We start from the raw sequence: 13,748 nt of genomic DNA, 5'->3' as shown, positions 1-13,748 counted from the left end.
GTATACCTATACTACCTATTTTTAGTGGGATACAGGGATATGTAGATACGTACCTATACCTACCTATTATTAGGAGATTTTAGAATATTCAACTTTTTACTTTCCTTATCCTATAGGAAGGCCGGGAGTTTCTCGTCTTTTTACTTTCCTTATCCTATAGGAAGGAAAGTAATGTAATCGGGTCAAATTTTCGATGGTCAAATTTTAGTGCCAAAACACGTTTTGAGGTCCCTAGAGCCTAAATCCAAAGTTTCAGCCATTGGTCCGTGTGTGTGTCTGTAAACAAAATATCTCGAGAACGGTAAGAGCTAGAGACTTGAAATTTGGTATGTATCTTTCAAATGTGACAAGAATGCGACACACAAAATATCTCGAGAAGGGTAAGAGCTAGAGACTTGAAATTTGGTATGTAGCTGTGAAATGTGACAAGGATGCGACACGAAACTTGGTTGAGATAGGTTGCGGTTTGCGGTATTTTGACCGCTCTTTGGCAGTTTTCTACCGTTTTTTTGGCGGTTTTCTACCGTTTTTTGGCGGTTTTCAGCTATATCGACTAAACGGTTAGAGATATTGTAAAAGTTAGGGTAAAAGAACACTCAATATATGCATCATTCAATAGGATAAGGAAAGTCGTGTGATGTTCACACCAGATTTTTTTCAGCTTCAAAGGTGTGAATTTTTCAAATCGTAGTTACGCTTTTCCTTTGTCCCCTAAAAATCGTCATTGAAAATTGAGGGGTACTTACTTCTCCCACACTTTAGAGTGCAACTAACCTCTTGTGGTCAGCGATGAAACAGCTCTTCTGTTGGACTTCAAGAGTCTGTGTCGTAGCATGTGCATGTCCAAAGTATATCAGATGGATTAGAAGTGAGAAGACATGCAATACTTTCCCATTCAGGTAGGTACATGCGTCAAGAGCACCAGGTATTTCCTATCGAAATACGAGTGGAATAAGCCAACCAAGTAAGCGCCAGGTCGTGGGTTCGATTCCCGCCCGGGCGGATTTCATCCTAAGACAGATAATGTTCGTTCTATCCTGTCTTTCTTCTCTCATTTATTCGATTTTTGATTCGATACCTACGATAAGACCTTGGCAGTTACAGTTCCTTCTATCAAACTTATTAACCCTTTAATGCTCAAGGTCATCGATTTTGCTCAAATTTTAGCATGTTATAGGTCTTTGGTCATAGACACCGGAAGGGAAAATAAAATTTTCATTATCTCAATCTTTCAACCCCTTTAGGTCAATTTTCCAAATGTTGCAGGATCACAACACTGCGCACTAAAGGGTTAAGTTTAGTATGTACCTAGGTACCTAGTAAGATAAAGAAATCAATACGTGTAATTTTCATGACATTCAAGGGAAAATTTATATATTTTTTCAATGTTTTCAAATAATATAATAAGTTCTAAAATAAAATGTCTTTTAATCTAACATACATGAGGATTTGAGGGGAAAATAAAATACAATTGAATTCTCGAACGGTTTGTCCAATTTTCATGAAATTTTGGCAACCATGTTCAACACCTGAAGGAAATTAGTCCCATGGAGGTCAAAGAGAATCGACCTAGCGTTTGAAAAAAGTGAGGCATGTTTGGGAGGTTTTTCTGTGAGGTTTCAGTAATGTGAACGGAACCTACGCAAGGCGCGAAATTTAAAAAAATAGATTTTTTTGATTTGACATTTTTTGAAGCAAAAAAGAATAAAAAAAAAAAAAAAAAAAAAAAAAACTGAAGAAAGAAGGTGAATACCCAAAGAAAGAAAACATTTCAATACACAATATCAAAATAAACATCCTGATAGACCTAAAATAAATACAGCTAAATTGCACACCACAAGAAAAAGAGTAAAAATAAAGAAAGAAGAAAATCCAATATGGAAATAAGTCCCTTCTCAAAATTTGTACAAGATAAAAATATCATACAAAATAAAATTATTGGTAATGCTCCATACCTACATTTGGAATAGGAAATAAAATATTTAAAAATAAAAAATACAACTTGGGAAAAAAATACAAAAAAAAAAAAAAAAAAAGAAAAAAAAAATTTAAAAAAAAAAAAAAAAACTTGGGAAAAAAAAAAAAAAAAAAAAAAAAAAAAAAATCATTTAAAAATGATGAAGTTGTATTTAAAAATACAACTTCATCAAAAACTGAGTTACTGTGGCTGTCCACAAATGTCTTTTTTGTCATAATAGGTATATTGTAGGTAAAACATCTTTTCTTTTTTTTTTTTAATAATTCTATCGTTCAACTTTGACTAGCAATATTTCGTTATTTACAAATGTCTAATTATTAGATAAATAATTTATTAATACAAATTTCAATTTCTAATTGATTGTATACATAGGTACTTAATAGTTTTATGGAGAGAAGTTAATCAAAAGAAGTGTCATCGATCAAAAAAGTGTTGTAAGTCTAGTTATCTTCTTGAGAAAGATCATTTCTAGAAAAGAACACGACCTTCAATCCATACATCAATATTGACCATGGACTGTTAGCATGCCCTTATAAAAGAGTTAGAAGAAAATCATAAAACAAATAAAACATACAAAAGGAATCAGAGAATAAAAGAGATTATTTAAATACAAAAACAACTTATTTACATAGGAAAGACTCGAATAGTGTCAAAATGTTCAAAACAAATGGAAATGTCCTTGCAGAAGATGGAGAGAAATTCATATTGATGACCAAAATGAAAATCTCGGGTTGAAAATAGAGAGAATTGTTTCGGATTCGCTTACTCCTTGAAGCAGACAATTGGCTTGAAGTTCTTCTTGAAGCAAAACTTGATGTTCTACTTAAAGCATAACTTGAGGTGTTCAATGGGGAGTTTGAATTATATGTAGATTGAACTGGAACTTGTTGTTGGTTTGCAAGCCACACAGATTACATTTGTACGGATGGTCCACATTATGGTACCTCATATGGATAGAATAGATGAGCTCATCCAAGTATTGAATATCACACAGTTCGCATTTGTACCAAAGTCTGTTGTTATTGTTGTTGGTATTATGGTTGAGGTCATTACGTTTGTTGACGAATGTGTTGAACACATTATCAGTTTTCTTGCTGAGAATATTGTCGATGGGTTTCAATCCTTCCTTACGACGAGTAGTCAATCCGTTTTGTAAGAGGTGAGTATTGATTCGTTCCAAGTTTTTCAAGTGAGATCCAACAAAGTCGTGACCGGCTTGTTGGTAAGACAAGAACTGAGATTTGCAATCATACAGTTGACTAGAATTCACATTGTTATTCAAGTTGGATAGGATCGAGTTTTGTTGCACAGATGGAGGAAGCAGAGGGACCGCACAGTTCTCCAAACATTTATTTTGCTGGAAAGTTTTGAAGTATTGGTTCTGAATTTGTTTCAGGTAATCCATTTGCATCACTTCATACGTGGACGGCAGAGTTGGTTCTTTGTGAGCGACCTCTTCAGGCATTGTTGGAGTGATCTTGTCCACTTTGGGTGAACTGTTTCTGCAGGGAACTTCTTCCTCTTTAACTTCTTCGTCTGTGTTAGTGTCAGCTAAATCATCCACACTGTTGATTTGTAATTTGTAAGCTTTGCCTTTTCGTCTTCTGTTTTTATTTGTACTAATGGCTTGTTTGCTAGCTTCAGATAGGGCAGTGATTTTTTCGTTAGACTTGTTTTCATCTTGAGACAAAACTTTATTTGTACAGTTTTCACTAGAAATGGTTTCAACATCACCTTCGTTATTATTTTTCTCAGTTTTATCACAATGTTCATTGACTTCAATTTTTGTTTCTTCGACTTTGTTATTTAAATTAATGGTGTTTACATGTGTATTTACATTATCAGTTGTCTTGATATCATCATTACTGTTCACATTTGGTTGATCATTTTCAATCTTCACACCCTTTTGTAGAGCGTTTTTCAACGATTTTTCGGTATTTTTGCATAGTTTAATTTTGTTTTTATTCTTGAACATGTTTCCATTGGAAATGTTGAAATTATTTTTACCCACAATGCGGATCATATCGGCAGAATTTTTAGTCCTATTCTCAATTTTGATCAATGCTGGATTGGGATCTGTTTGCTTTTGATTTCCATTGCTTGGAGCGGGCATTTGGTCAGATCCTGTATCATTCGTGGGGATATTGATGGGTTGAATGATATGCTGAGGTTTAGTTTCCACACTTTTACTCAAATCTAACGGTGTTTCAATATCAACTTGCATGTCTTTTGGTTCTTCAACAGACTCACTGAGATCAACAACTTCAGGTGTGCTGGCTTTACCAAAATGTTTGAAATTATCAACTAGAGTGTTTGTATCTTTGGCCCATATTTCAGGTGTTTTCTCATTCATCATGGCCATATGCGAATATACAAACAGTTTAGTGTTCAAATAATAGCTGTCGTTGTTATTGTTGTTATTATAATTGACGCTAGATATTGGGGAGTTTGATCTGGATGATCCATTGTTGGAACTCATGGTAACATTGTTGTTGAACTCGGTCTCTGATTCGTGATGAATCGTTTTCTTGATGGTTTCAGTGATGCAGTTATTATTGTTTATATTTTGCAACGCATTCTCATCCAATTTTCTAGATTTCCTCTTTGGTCCGCGTCTGGTTCCATGGATATCAATGATTATATCATTATTCACACTACCATCCTCATTCAGCGTAATCCCTTTCTCGTGATTGTTTTTCCTCAAGTGCAACTTGAAGCTGTGCATATACTTGGTGGCGTAGTTACAATTCTTACAATGGAACTGGTAGAAACTCTTGTGTGATTTGACGTGCGAATTCAACATGGACTGATTGTTGCACGAGTATTTGCAATTACTGTAGCTACACTTGAAGGGTTTCATTTTGAAATGATTCTTGATATGATACTCATGATGGTGTTTGTATTCCGTCACGAACGGGCAGAGTTTACATTCGAGCAGTTTTTCTCGTTTGATATGCTTTTCTCGTTGATGAACATAGTATTCGTCTTTGTTTTTAAAGGTGACAGAACATTTCTTGCATTTGTAACTAGTTCGTTTGTTGCTGTTAGCGTTTTGACTCACTTTGTTCACATTGACGGCAAAATCTTCGCCTTCATCTTCATCGTCATCGTATTCATCCATCATGAAATCCTCGGACAGATTGCTATGTGTTTCGTTCTCGTTGTCTTCATCAGATTCATCGTTTGTGTCCTTGGTCTGTTGGTACGGCATGATTTTGCTTTCGGTATGAGCATCTCGCATGTGCTTGTTTAGTTGAATTCTGAAACAGAAAAATCAAACGTTTCCAGTAAGTTATGAGTTTGACGAAACTATTACAGCGAATGAAAGAAATAAACCTTCATAAAATTCTTTTCTGTACCTTGATATGGACAAATTACTCTAACACAGTACCTAGGCAATTCAGAGCCTCAATTAAAAATGCGAGCAAATTCCACTCAGTTGGAATGGGAACCAGAACAACAAGACTATAAAAACACCCTTAAATATTAAAAATGTTAAAGATGCGCGGGACATAGAGAATAACTCACCTGGACTTTGTATTGTAGGAACAGAAGTAGCACTTCAAGGAGGGAATATCATTGATGCATTCCATGCCAGCGACAGGGCCTTCCGCAGCAGTAGCATTCCAGAGCGTATCCGCAGATCCCTTCTTCAACACCGTCTTCAAATTCTGAACCGGGGATGGTGATCGCGAGTCATCGATGGAATCGTGGGACTCCTGATTAGACATGGATGGCGGAGAGCAGGGGTTGTTCTCCGAGGAAACACTGTTGAGAGAAACTCTATGCTCGTTGGCGTTGGGGGAAGCTCGATTTCCAGCATAGTTTGGAGAGCGCTGTCCGTTGAGCGCCGAATAAGGAGAAAGTCTTTGGTTTCCTTGTGAGGACGCAGACAGATCCATCTGCTTCGTGTTCATATTGAGCGGCTCATCACTGCTGGTCAAAGTCCGTGGTGACACACGTTGAGAATCGCTGGGCGTCTTTGGTAGGTTGAAGTTGAGAGATCTATAAACGTCATGAGGAATGCTCCCCCCTGAGGGAGGTAGGTAGCTGTGCAGACTTTGGAACTGCTCCCCGTAGGAAGAACCCCCAGAGAGATGACTAGATGGGGAGATTCTGTGGAAGTCCGCGGATATGTTTGGAGACGTGCGATACAGATCGGAGTGTCTGCCGGGGGAGGCGCGGTACTTGTCCGGTGTGGATGCGCGGTACGGGTCACTGGACGGTGATATCTTCTGATGGTAGAAACCCGATGGTGACGGGGAAGATAGAATGGAGTTGGGGGAATGGAAGGTGGGCGACGTCTTGTGATGGGTGACCGTGGGAGAGCTTTTCATCGGGTATGGCGAGATGCGGTTTGGAGACGGTTTGAAGTGCGCCGACAGGTCGCGCTGTTGGTACGGGGGTGACAGGTAAAGACCCTGGTGTGAGGGGATGGTAGGTGATGTTGAGATGGTGGGGGGGACGAATCGGGCCAGATGGTCAGACCGATGATCGGACCGAACTCTCTCAAGGTCATTGTCCGGTTCGGTGTCTGCGTAGATTTCTGGCGAGACGTTGCTGGCTGAATCATCAAGTGATTCCTGTTTCTGAAAGCAGAAAACCAACAAGGATTCTAAATTAAACAAGGTTTGCTTTCGAAAGTCAGATGAACTCTCTCTTTCCTTTCAAAAGCCTTTCTTTCCTGGATTATTTACGAGAACACTCAAAATCACTGACTAATATTCCCATGGAACTTGACTTGACCAGTCACACTACCACGCACAGATCGATTGATCCCTTTTGAACAACTTTTTCATTTTCAATCTCATCAATCATGTCTCATATGTTACCAAGTTTCACCTCACTTTCCACTTCCTACTCGGGTCAGGACCTCTTATTCTTTGCCTTTTCCCGGGTTAGGCTGATTAGTTTGGGCTGACATTTGGTTTTGGCTACAAAATTTTTACGATGCCCTTCGCACTCAACCTTTGCTATTTTTTTAGCTTGGGAAATTTCAGGTTGGTTTCCTCCTTGTTTAAGATCCCCCAGCCAGACTAAGCTGGTCTATCTGGTCTATTCCCTGTTTAAGGTCCCCTAGTCAGACTAAGCTAAGCTGGTCTACTCCCTGTTTAAGGTCCCCCAGCCAGACTAAGCTGGTCTACTCCCTGGTTAAGGTCCCCTAGCCAGACTAAGCTGGTCTACTTCCTATTTAAAGTCCTCAGTCAGACCTAGTTGTGTAAGGACCAATAAGAAAGAAACTTACCACAGGGAAATGAGTTCTCCACATAAGTTCATTGGTGAACGAGTTATGATGAATGGGGACTGAGCTGATCATTTTGTTCTGAAACATAATAGGAGAAAAAAATCAAGAATTAAAACAAAGGTTGTATTTTTCTATGACTCTTTTCATATTTTAGATATTAGTCTCTCAATTTCCTCAGATAAATGTCAACCTATTTTAGAAATCCGAAACAGTAAAAACTTTGAAAATAGATACGAATATTACGAATTCATTAGGAGAGTATTTTACTACGTAGAGATCAATTATGTATGTCTGTAAGATGGCTACTGACGCAGTATAAATTTAAGTCTCCGTTTTTCAAAACATTCAACTTTTTTTAAATTCCAAAGTCCAGCGTTCTCCATTAAAAGATTTCAGTTTAATCCTCTTCAATAAAAGATTAACTCTGGATTAAGACGATCTCTGAAAGCTTTCAAGGATTACTTAATCACAAGAAGTCTGAGAGAGCACAAAACGAAATCTCATCGCTCGCTCTGAAAATTAACACAAGAAGGAAAAAAAGTAAAAATGTACAATTTTTACACTTCCATCCAATTTCAGAGACAAAATTAAATTTAACGAGAGAGGAAAAAATATTACGAAGTGAAGAAATTTAACCCTTTGATAGACAATTTGACAATCACTGGAGATGGATGACAAGTTTGAAAACACACCGAAGAGTAGAAACCAGATCTAAAATGAACCGTAGAGTAATACTTTTACATTTTAGAAGACAGTGTGTAAAAGTATTAAAACAACAAAATAGACAAATAGACATCTAATGAAATGCCTAATTATTAAGTATATTTAGCTAATAGGAAACGAAAAACAAATAGTTCAACCAATACTACTAATAAATATCTCAGCCCACTGAAGAATTCACTGAGGCGAAAGGCCCGTACTTATAGGACCATCAGTGGACAAAATAGGTATAACTACTGAAAGTCAAAGTGTAGAAGTACCTACAATTATAAAAAACCAAGCTACTAAAAGACATTGGTACCATCAATTGAACAGCGGTGGAAGAACGTGTTAAACTAGGGATTGGAAACACAGGAAAAAAACTAACAACATCATGAAGAGAATGAAGAGACGTAGAAAACAAATAAGTTTAACAAAGCAGAAAAATATAAAATTGACAAAAATCATTTGGCTGTAGAAATTCCCCGGGTTTTTTTCTCGAGAAAAAAGTAGAAGAAGAAGAAGAAAAAGAAAGAAAGGACAAATGAGAAGGATGGTGAAAAAATGAAATTGGAGAAGAGAAACGAGAGAAAAATTATGACGAAGAAGATGACGACGAATGTGAGAGATAAGAAGAAAAAGGTGCAAGAAAGGCTAACAGAGTAAAATATCCTCGTGATGAGGCAACAAATGGAGAGAATGATGAAAATATAGGAAGAAGAGGAGGAGAAGGAAGAGAAAGAAAAGGAAGTGGAGGTGAATGGGAATGAGGAAAATGGAGGTAAAGAATTAGAGAATGAGAAGGACAAAAAGGAGGACAGAAATAAAGCAAATAAAAAAGAAATCAAGGCTGATGAACTGATGGTACAAACAATATTGGAACGTTAAACGTCAGAATGGTATCAAACAAAGGGATAGAAACACCAGGAAAAGATATGGGTGGGTATGCCTACCTACAAATGTGAGGTCTTGAATACCTAATACATAATAACGTATACCTAAGTACAAGATAACTAGAAATATTGACCGCATTCGAAAGGTGAGGTCTTGAATACCTAATACATAATAACGTATACCTAAGTACAAGATAACTAGAAATATTGACCGCATTCGAAAGATCAAAATTTCTCGTTATCATTTCCACGATTTGGTTGGTGAAACCTTTTTATTATCAACCACGAAAAAAAGGTCCCTTGTTTTTGGACTCTCTCTCTCTCTCTCTCTCTCTCTCTCTCTCTCTCTCTATCTGTTTCATCTTTTTTTTTGCTTCAGTGTGAAAATCAATACGAGATATGATGTTTCCTTTTTTTCAAATCTCCCTTCTTGCCTCTTTCTCTCTCTTCTAAGATCTCATATACTCTCTCTTTACCTCCTCTTTCTTTCTCTCTCTCTCTCTCTCTCTCTCTCTCTCTCTCTCTCTCTCTTTTCTCTGAAGATTTCATGTATATGGCCTGTGTTTCTTTCTTTCTCGCACTTTTTGTGTCTTCTTTCGACCACCTCTCTTGACTTTTTGAGTAGAATCTTTTTTTTCCACATCTTAATGAAGAAAGAAACTGTCCGTAAATAGGTACTTACACTACTTACTAGTACCTACATAAATAATAGGTAGCAGTGCAATAGTCCTAAACAAAAATGGACGCGGCACACAAGGGATCAAGAAGGGAGCGCCTTAACATAAAAAATCTATAAAATTAGCAGTAGGTCTACGAAGAATTCTGTCACCAGAAAAAAATGTCCTAAAAATACCACTTCCCCATTTTGATAAGAGGAAGATAAGGTGATTTGTTTTCCAGTTTCTCAAAATTTCTCGTTATCATTTCCACGATTTGGTTGGTGAAACCTTTTTATTATCAACCACGAAAAAAAGGTCCCTTGTTTTTGGACTTTTGGGTTGAAAAAAAAAGTTAATTATTTGATTAATTAGGGCCAATTGATTGTTTTTGTTGGACAAACAAGTGTAGCCAAAGGTCGAGCTTTGGTTTTTGAAATAAATAAAATAATAATAATAAAAAAAAAATCTATACAGGGTGGGCGGGGAAAACGTTTCTTTTAAATTCTAACAATAAATTTCATTTTTCGCGGGAGAAATGTCGTTCTCCGCTTAATACACTACGCTATATTTTATGACTTGACTTGGACTCGAACCACCAACCTCCAGATTCAAAGTAGGTACACCGTGCTTACCAACAAGTACCTATTGATTTTAAGCTTGCTTGATTTTAAGCTCAAAATAAAAGTTCAGGATTTCATTTAGTTACCTACACACTATTCTGAACAATAAAATCTTAATACCTATAGAATTTTATATTTTAAATGAGAAATTATTGATAAAACAATAATGAAAGCATGATAGGATTGATAGGACCTGAATGTCGTCAACACCTATTTATTTTAGAATAAGCAAATAATTTAAAGAAAAAATAAAAAACAACATTGACAGATGATAATAATATTGATACTAATAATAATGAATGAATAGGTACCTTGTGATTGCTAGCATGTACATTTGATTAACAGGAACTGGATGAAAATCAATGTCCAATTTTTACCATGATTATTTATTTGTTGTTATATATTATTGTAAACAATGTAAATTTATATTTACCTACTGGTTAATTTTTATCAAATTTTATTGTAAAGTAGGTATTGAATTTTGAGATAAAAAAGTTACATACCTAAGTCCCTATATCAATCACGTAGGGGTATAGTTAGGTACCCCTACACTACCTATGTAGGTCCCTACTGGGGTATCTTTTTTTTTTTTTTTTAAATAAAATGCACAGGTGTCATTTTTTTATTATTATTTTTACCAAGGGGGAAAAAAAAAAGACAAACTATGGCCAAAGTTCTTTTATCTATCCAAAATACAATCAAAAGATTCTCTTGATAATCAGAAAGCTAGTTCAAGAAAGAAAAGAAAGAGATGATGAAGGCAAAACACCTAAAAGAAGAACAAAAGCTGAAAAAGACAACGTACAACAAGAAGGACCTTACATAGCTTGTGCCCAAACATTGCAGTTGTCTCTAGTTATCCAAAAGACCCTTGTGAAACTCAAAAAAGCTCAAGATAGGAAAAACCAACTTTTTAAGAGATAGGAAAAACTAACTTTTTATGGATTATGGAAGAAGAAAAGATGCGGAGAATCGTGAAAACTCATATCCCATCGCAAATCCGATGGAAAAACAGGGGAAAATTGGAAAGCCATATTCTCTGTGTGGAGAGGTTTTCCTGAAAAAACATTAAGGAAAGCAATATTTGGAGGGGGAAAAATAGGGGAAGCCTGTCGAGGGAGAGCTAAATAAAAAAAAAAGGAAGAAATATATAGAAAGGGGATGATTTTCACCCTCCTTTTTTTTCAATCTAAAAAAAAAAGGTCGGGGGCGAGATGGAAAATGAAAAGCTGTGAGGACGCACAGGGGATGAAACAAAACGTGTTCTGGCACTAAAAACTGACCATCGAAAATTTGTCCCGATTACGTTACTTTCCTCTTCCTATAGGATTAAGGAAAGTAAAAACAAATAACTAAAAATTATAAGAATTTCCAAGTCTAGTAAAATATGTATTCCAAGTTTGTCTCTTTCATCCAATGCTAGTCAATCTGGTTATTCTGGCACATCCGCCAAAAATATGGTCAACATATTAAAAGATATTTAAACTTTTTGCCTCTATTCATTCTGTGTTGGGAAATTTGGTATTTTGGGCACATCCACCAAAATTATCCACATTTCTTTTTTCTTTCGATATTTTCATCCTGCGCTGCGTTAAATTTGGTACGTTAACCACAATTCCAAGATAAATAAGTTTCAATTATTATTATTATTGGTATCTTACCCTCTCATTATGATTGGTCCACCACATGAGGTACCTATATGAATTTTGTATGATTATGGCTTTTGATGGTTTTTTGGGCTCATTTGTCTTTTTAATATTTTCAGTGGATGTGTCATAAGTTCCAAATTTTCTAACACAGAAAAAGAAAGAGAGAATAAAAGAAGGTAAAAAGAGGAAATCGCCGATATTTTCTGTCCCTGTTCATCCTCATCTCTCTCAAGAGAACAAGGAGAGAAACACACCAAGTAAAAGATAGAGAGAGAGAGAGGGAGAATTCAGTGGAAGGGGGAGGAGGAGGTGGGGAGAGAAAAAAAGAAAAACATTAAATAAAAAACATAAAAAATATTTCTCTCTCTTTTTCTTCCTCCCCCTCTCTTTTTTCCCTGTTGTATTTTTCCATCATGGCTGACGGTTCCCCCCTCTACTCTCTCTCTCTCTCTCTCTCTCTCTCTCTCTCTCTCTCTCTATCCCTACCTTTCTCTCTTCCCCCCCTCTCCTCTCTCTCTCTCTCTCTCTCTCTCTCTCTCTCTCTCTCTCTATCCCTACCTTCCTCTCTCCCCCCTCTCCTTGTCATATATTTTTTTTCCTCAGCTTTTTTTTGATATTTTTTTTGTCTCTCCCTCCCTTTCTCTCTCTCTCTCTCTCTCTCTCTCTGTTTCATCTTTTTTTTTGCTTCAGTGTGAAAATCAATACGAGATATGATGTTTCCTTTTTTTCAAATCTCCCTCTTTGCCTCTTTCTCTCTCTTCTTAGATCTCATATGCTCTCTCTTTACCTCCTCTCTCTCTCTCTCTCTCTCTCTCTCTCTCTCTCTTTTCTCTGAAGATTTCATGTATGGCCTGTGTTTCTTTCTTTCTCGCACTTTTGTGTCTTCTTTTGACCACCTCTTTTGACTTTTTGAGTAGAATCTTTTCTTTTCACATCTTGATGAAGAAAGAAACTGTCCGTAAATAGGTACTTACTAGTACCTACATAAATAATAGGTAGCAGTGCAATAGTCCGCCTGTCAAACCCCTTTTTTTAAAAAAAAAAAAAAAAAAAAAAAAAAACATTGTAGGTAATAGGTACCTCCTTAGGTACCTACCTAACTTTGCACTGACCCAGTTTACAAAGCTACCTAGGTAGGTAACTACTACTTGTGAAATTTCAAGGATATAGTAGGTACTCCATTTTTCTTTGCAAGTATGTAGGTATCTACCTACAGTAAGTAGGTACCGAGTTAGTGGCCCCGAACAATATAAAAAGGTAGGTAGGACGGCCCCTATCTAATTTTCAAATATGTTGCTAATGTAGAATGTAGGTATACGTACATTGATGCCGAACATTTTGTGATCTCGAAACACGTTTAGACTTGAAATGAAACAGATCGGGCCAATCCAGATGACCAATCGGCGTACCACACAGGGGACAAATCGGTGATAAACGTCCAATGTTCGTAAAAAAAAACTAGCACTAAACTTTGTCACTAAATTGGTAAAAACTACATCACCAAAAGGAGAAATAGGAAGTCAGTCAAAAAAGGGGGGGGGGAAGCTAGAAAAATTCCTCTCCACTTAGGAAGCTAAAAAAGCTTCAAAGTCCAAATGTCTTAAAAAATAGAACTAACCTTGTCACTTGTCACCAAATCAGTTTGAACTTTAAAAACTACATCACCAAAAGAAGAAACAAGAAAAAATAAAAATAAATAAAGGCATAAAGAGAAAATAAAGAAAATCCTATTCACTTTTGGGAGCAAAAAACTCGAAGCACAAAAATTTGAAGCAGAAATGAAACTGAGGAAAAAAATCAACTCGCGAATTGACAGGAGTTTAAAAAATGTCTCAAAATGTGACTGGCTGAAAACCCCCGAAAAATTTTGCACTTATAAATGGGCTTAAAATAAAATTGACCCGTGATTGAAAATAGCGCTGCTGGGTTTTTACCGAACCTTCTATTTTCCATGTACACCAGGGCCTTTGGTGAAATTTGATTAGGCCCCCTCAGAAAAAGGGTC

General features: G+C 36.4%; 1 protein-coding gene across 2 annotated transcripts; it reads right to left on the bottom strand.

Moving 5' to 3' along the window:
• Positions 1-2,282: 2,282 nt before the first annotated feature.
• On the bottom strand, positions 2,283-13,544 carry LOC103512215 (putative uncharacterized protein DDB_G0282133). 2 transcript variants are annotated; one of them, XM_026825750.1, is made up of 4 exons: positions 13,362-13,544; positions 7,224-7,301; positions 5,507-6,567; positions 2,283-5,238 (listed from the first exon to the last, which is right to left on the bottom strand). In XM_026825750.1, the coding sequence occupies exons 2-4, from the start codon at positions 7,293-7,295 to the stop codon at positions 2,823-2,825; spliced, it is 3,549 nt and encodes a 1,182-aa protein (XP_026681551.1). In that variant the 5' UTR covers positions 7,296-7,301; positions 13,362-13,544; the 3' UTR covers positions 2,283-2,822. The 2 variants fall into 2 exon arrangements, with proteins under 2 accessions (XP_026681551.1, XP_008475193.1); XM_008476971.3 differs by lacking the exon at positions 13,362-13,544 and adding an exon at positions 13,066-13,300.
• Positions 13,545-13,748: the final 204 nt, after the last annotated feature.

This window comes from Diaphorina citri, unplaced genomic scaffold, assembly GCF_000475195.1.
Source record: "Diaphorina citri unplaced genomic scaffold, Diaci psyllid genome assembly version 1.1 scaffold36, whole genome shotgun sequence".
Taxonomy (NCBI): Eukaryota; Metazoa; Arthropoda; class Insecta; order Hemiptera; family Psyllidae; genus Diaphorina; species Diaphorina citri.
This window is presented reverse-complemented; position numbering and strand designations above follow the sequence as displayed.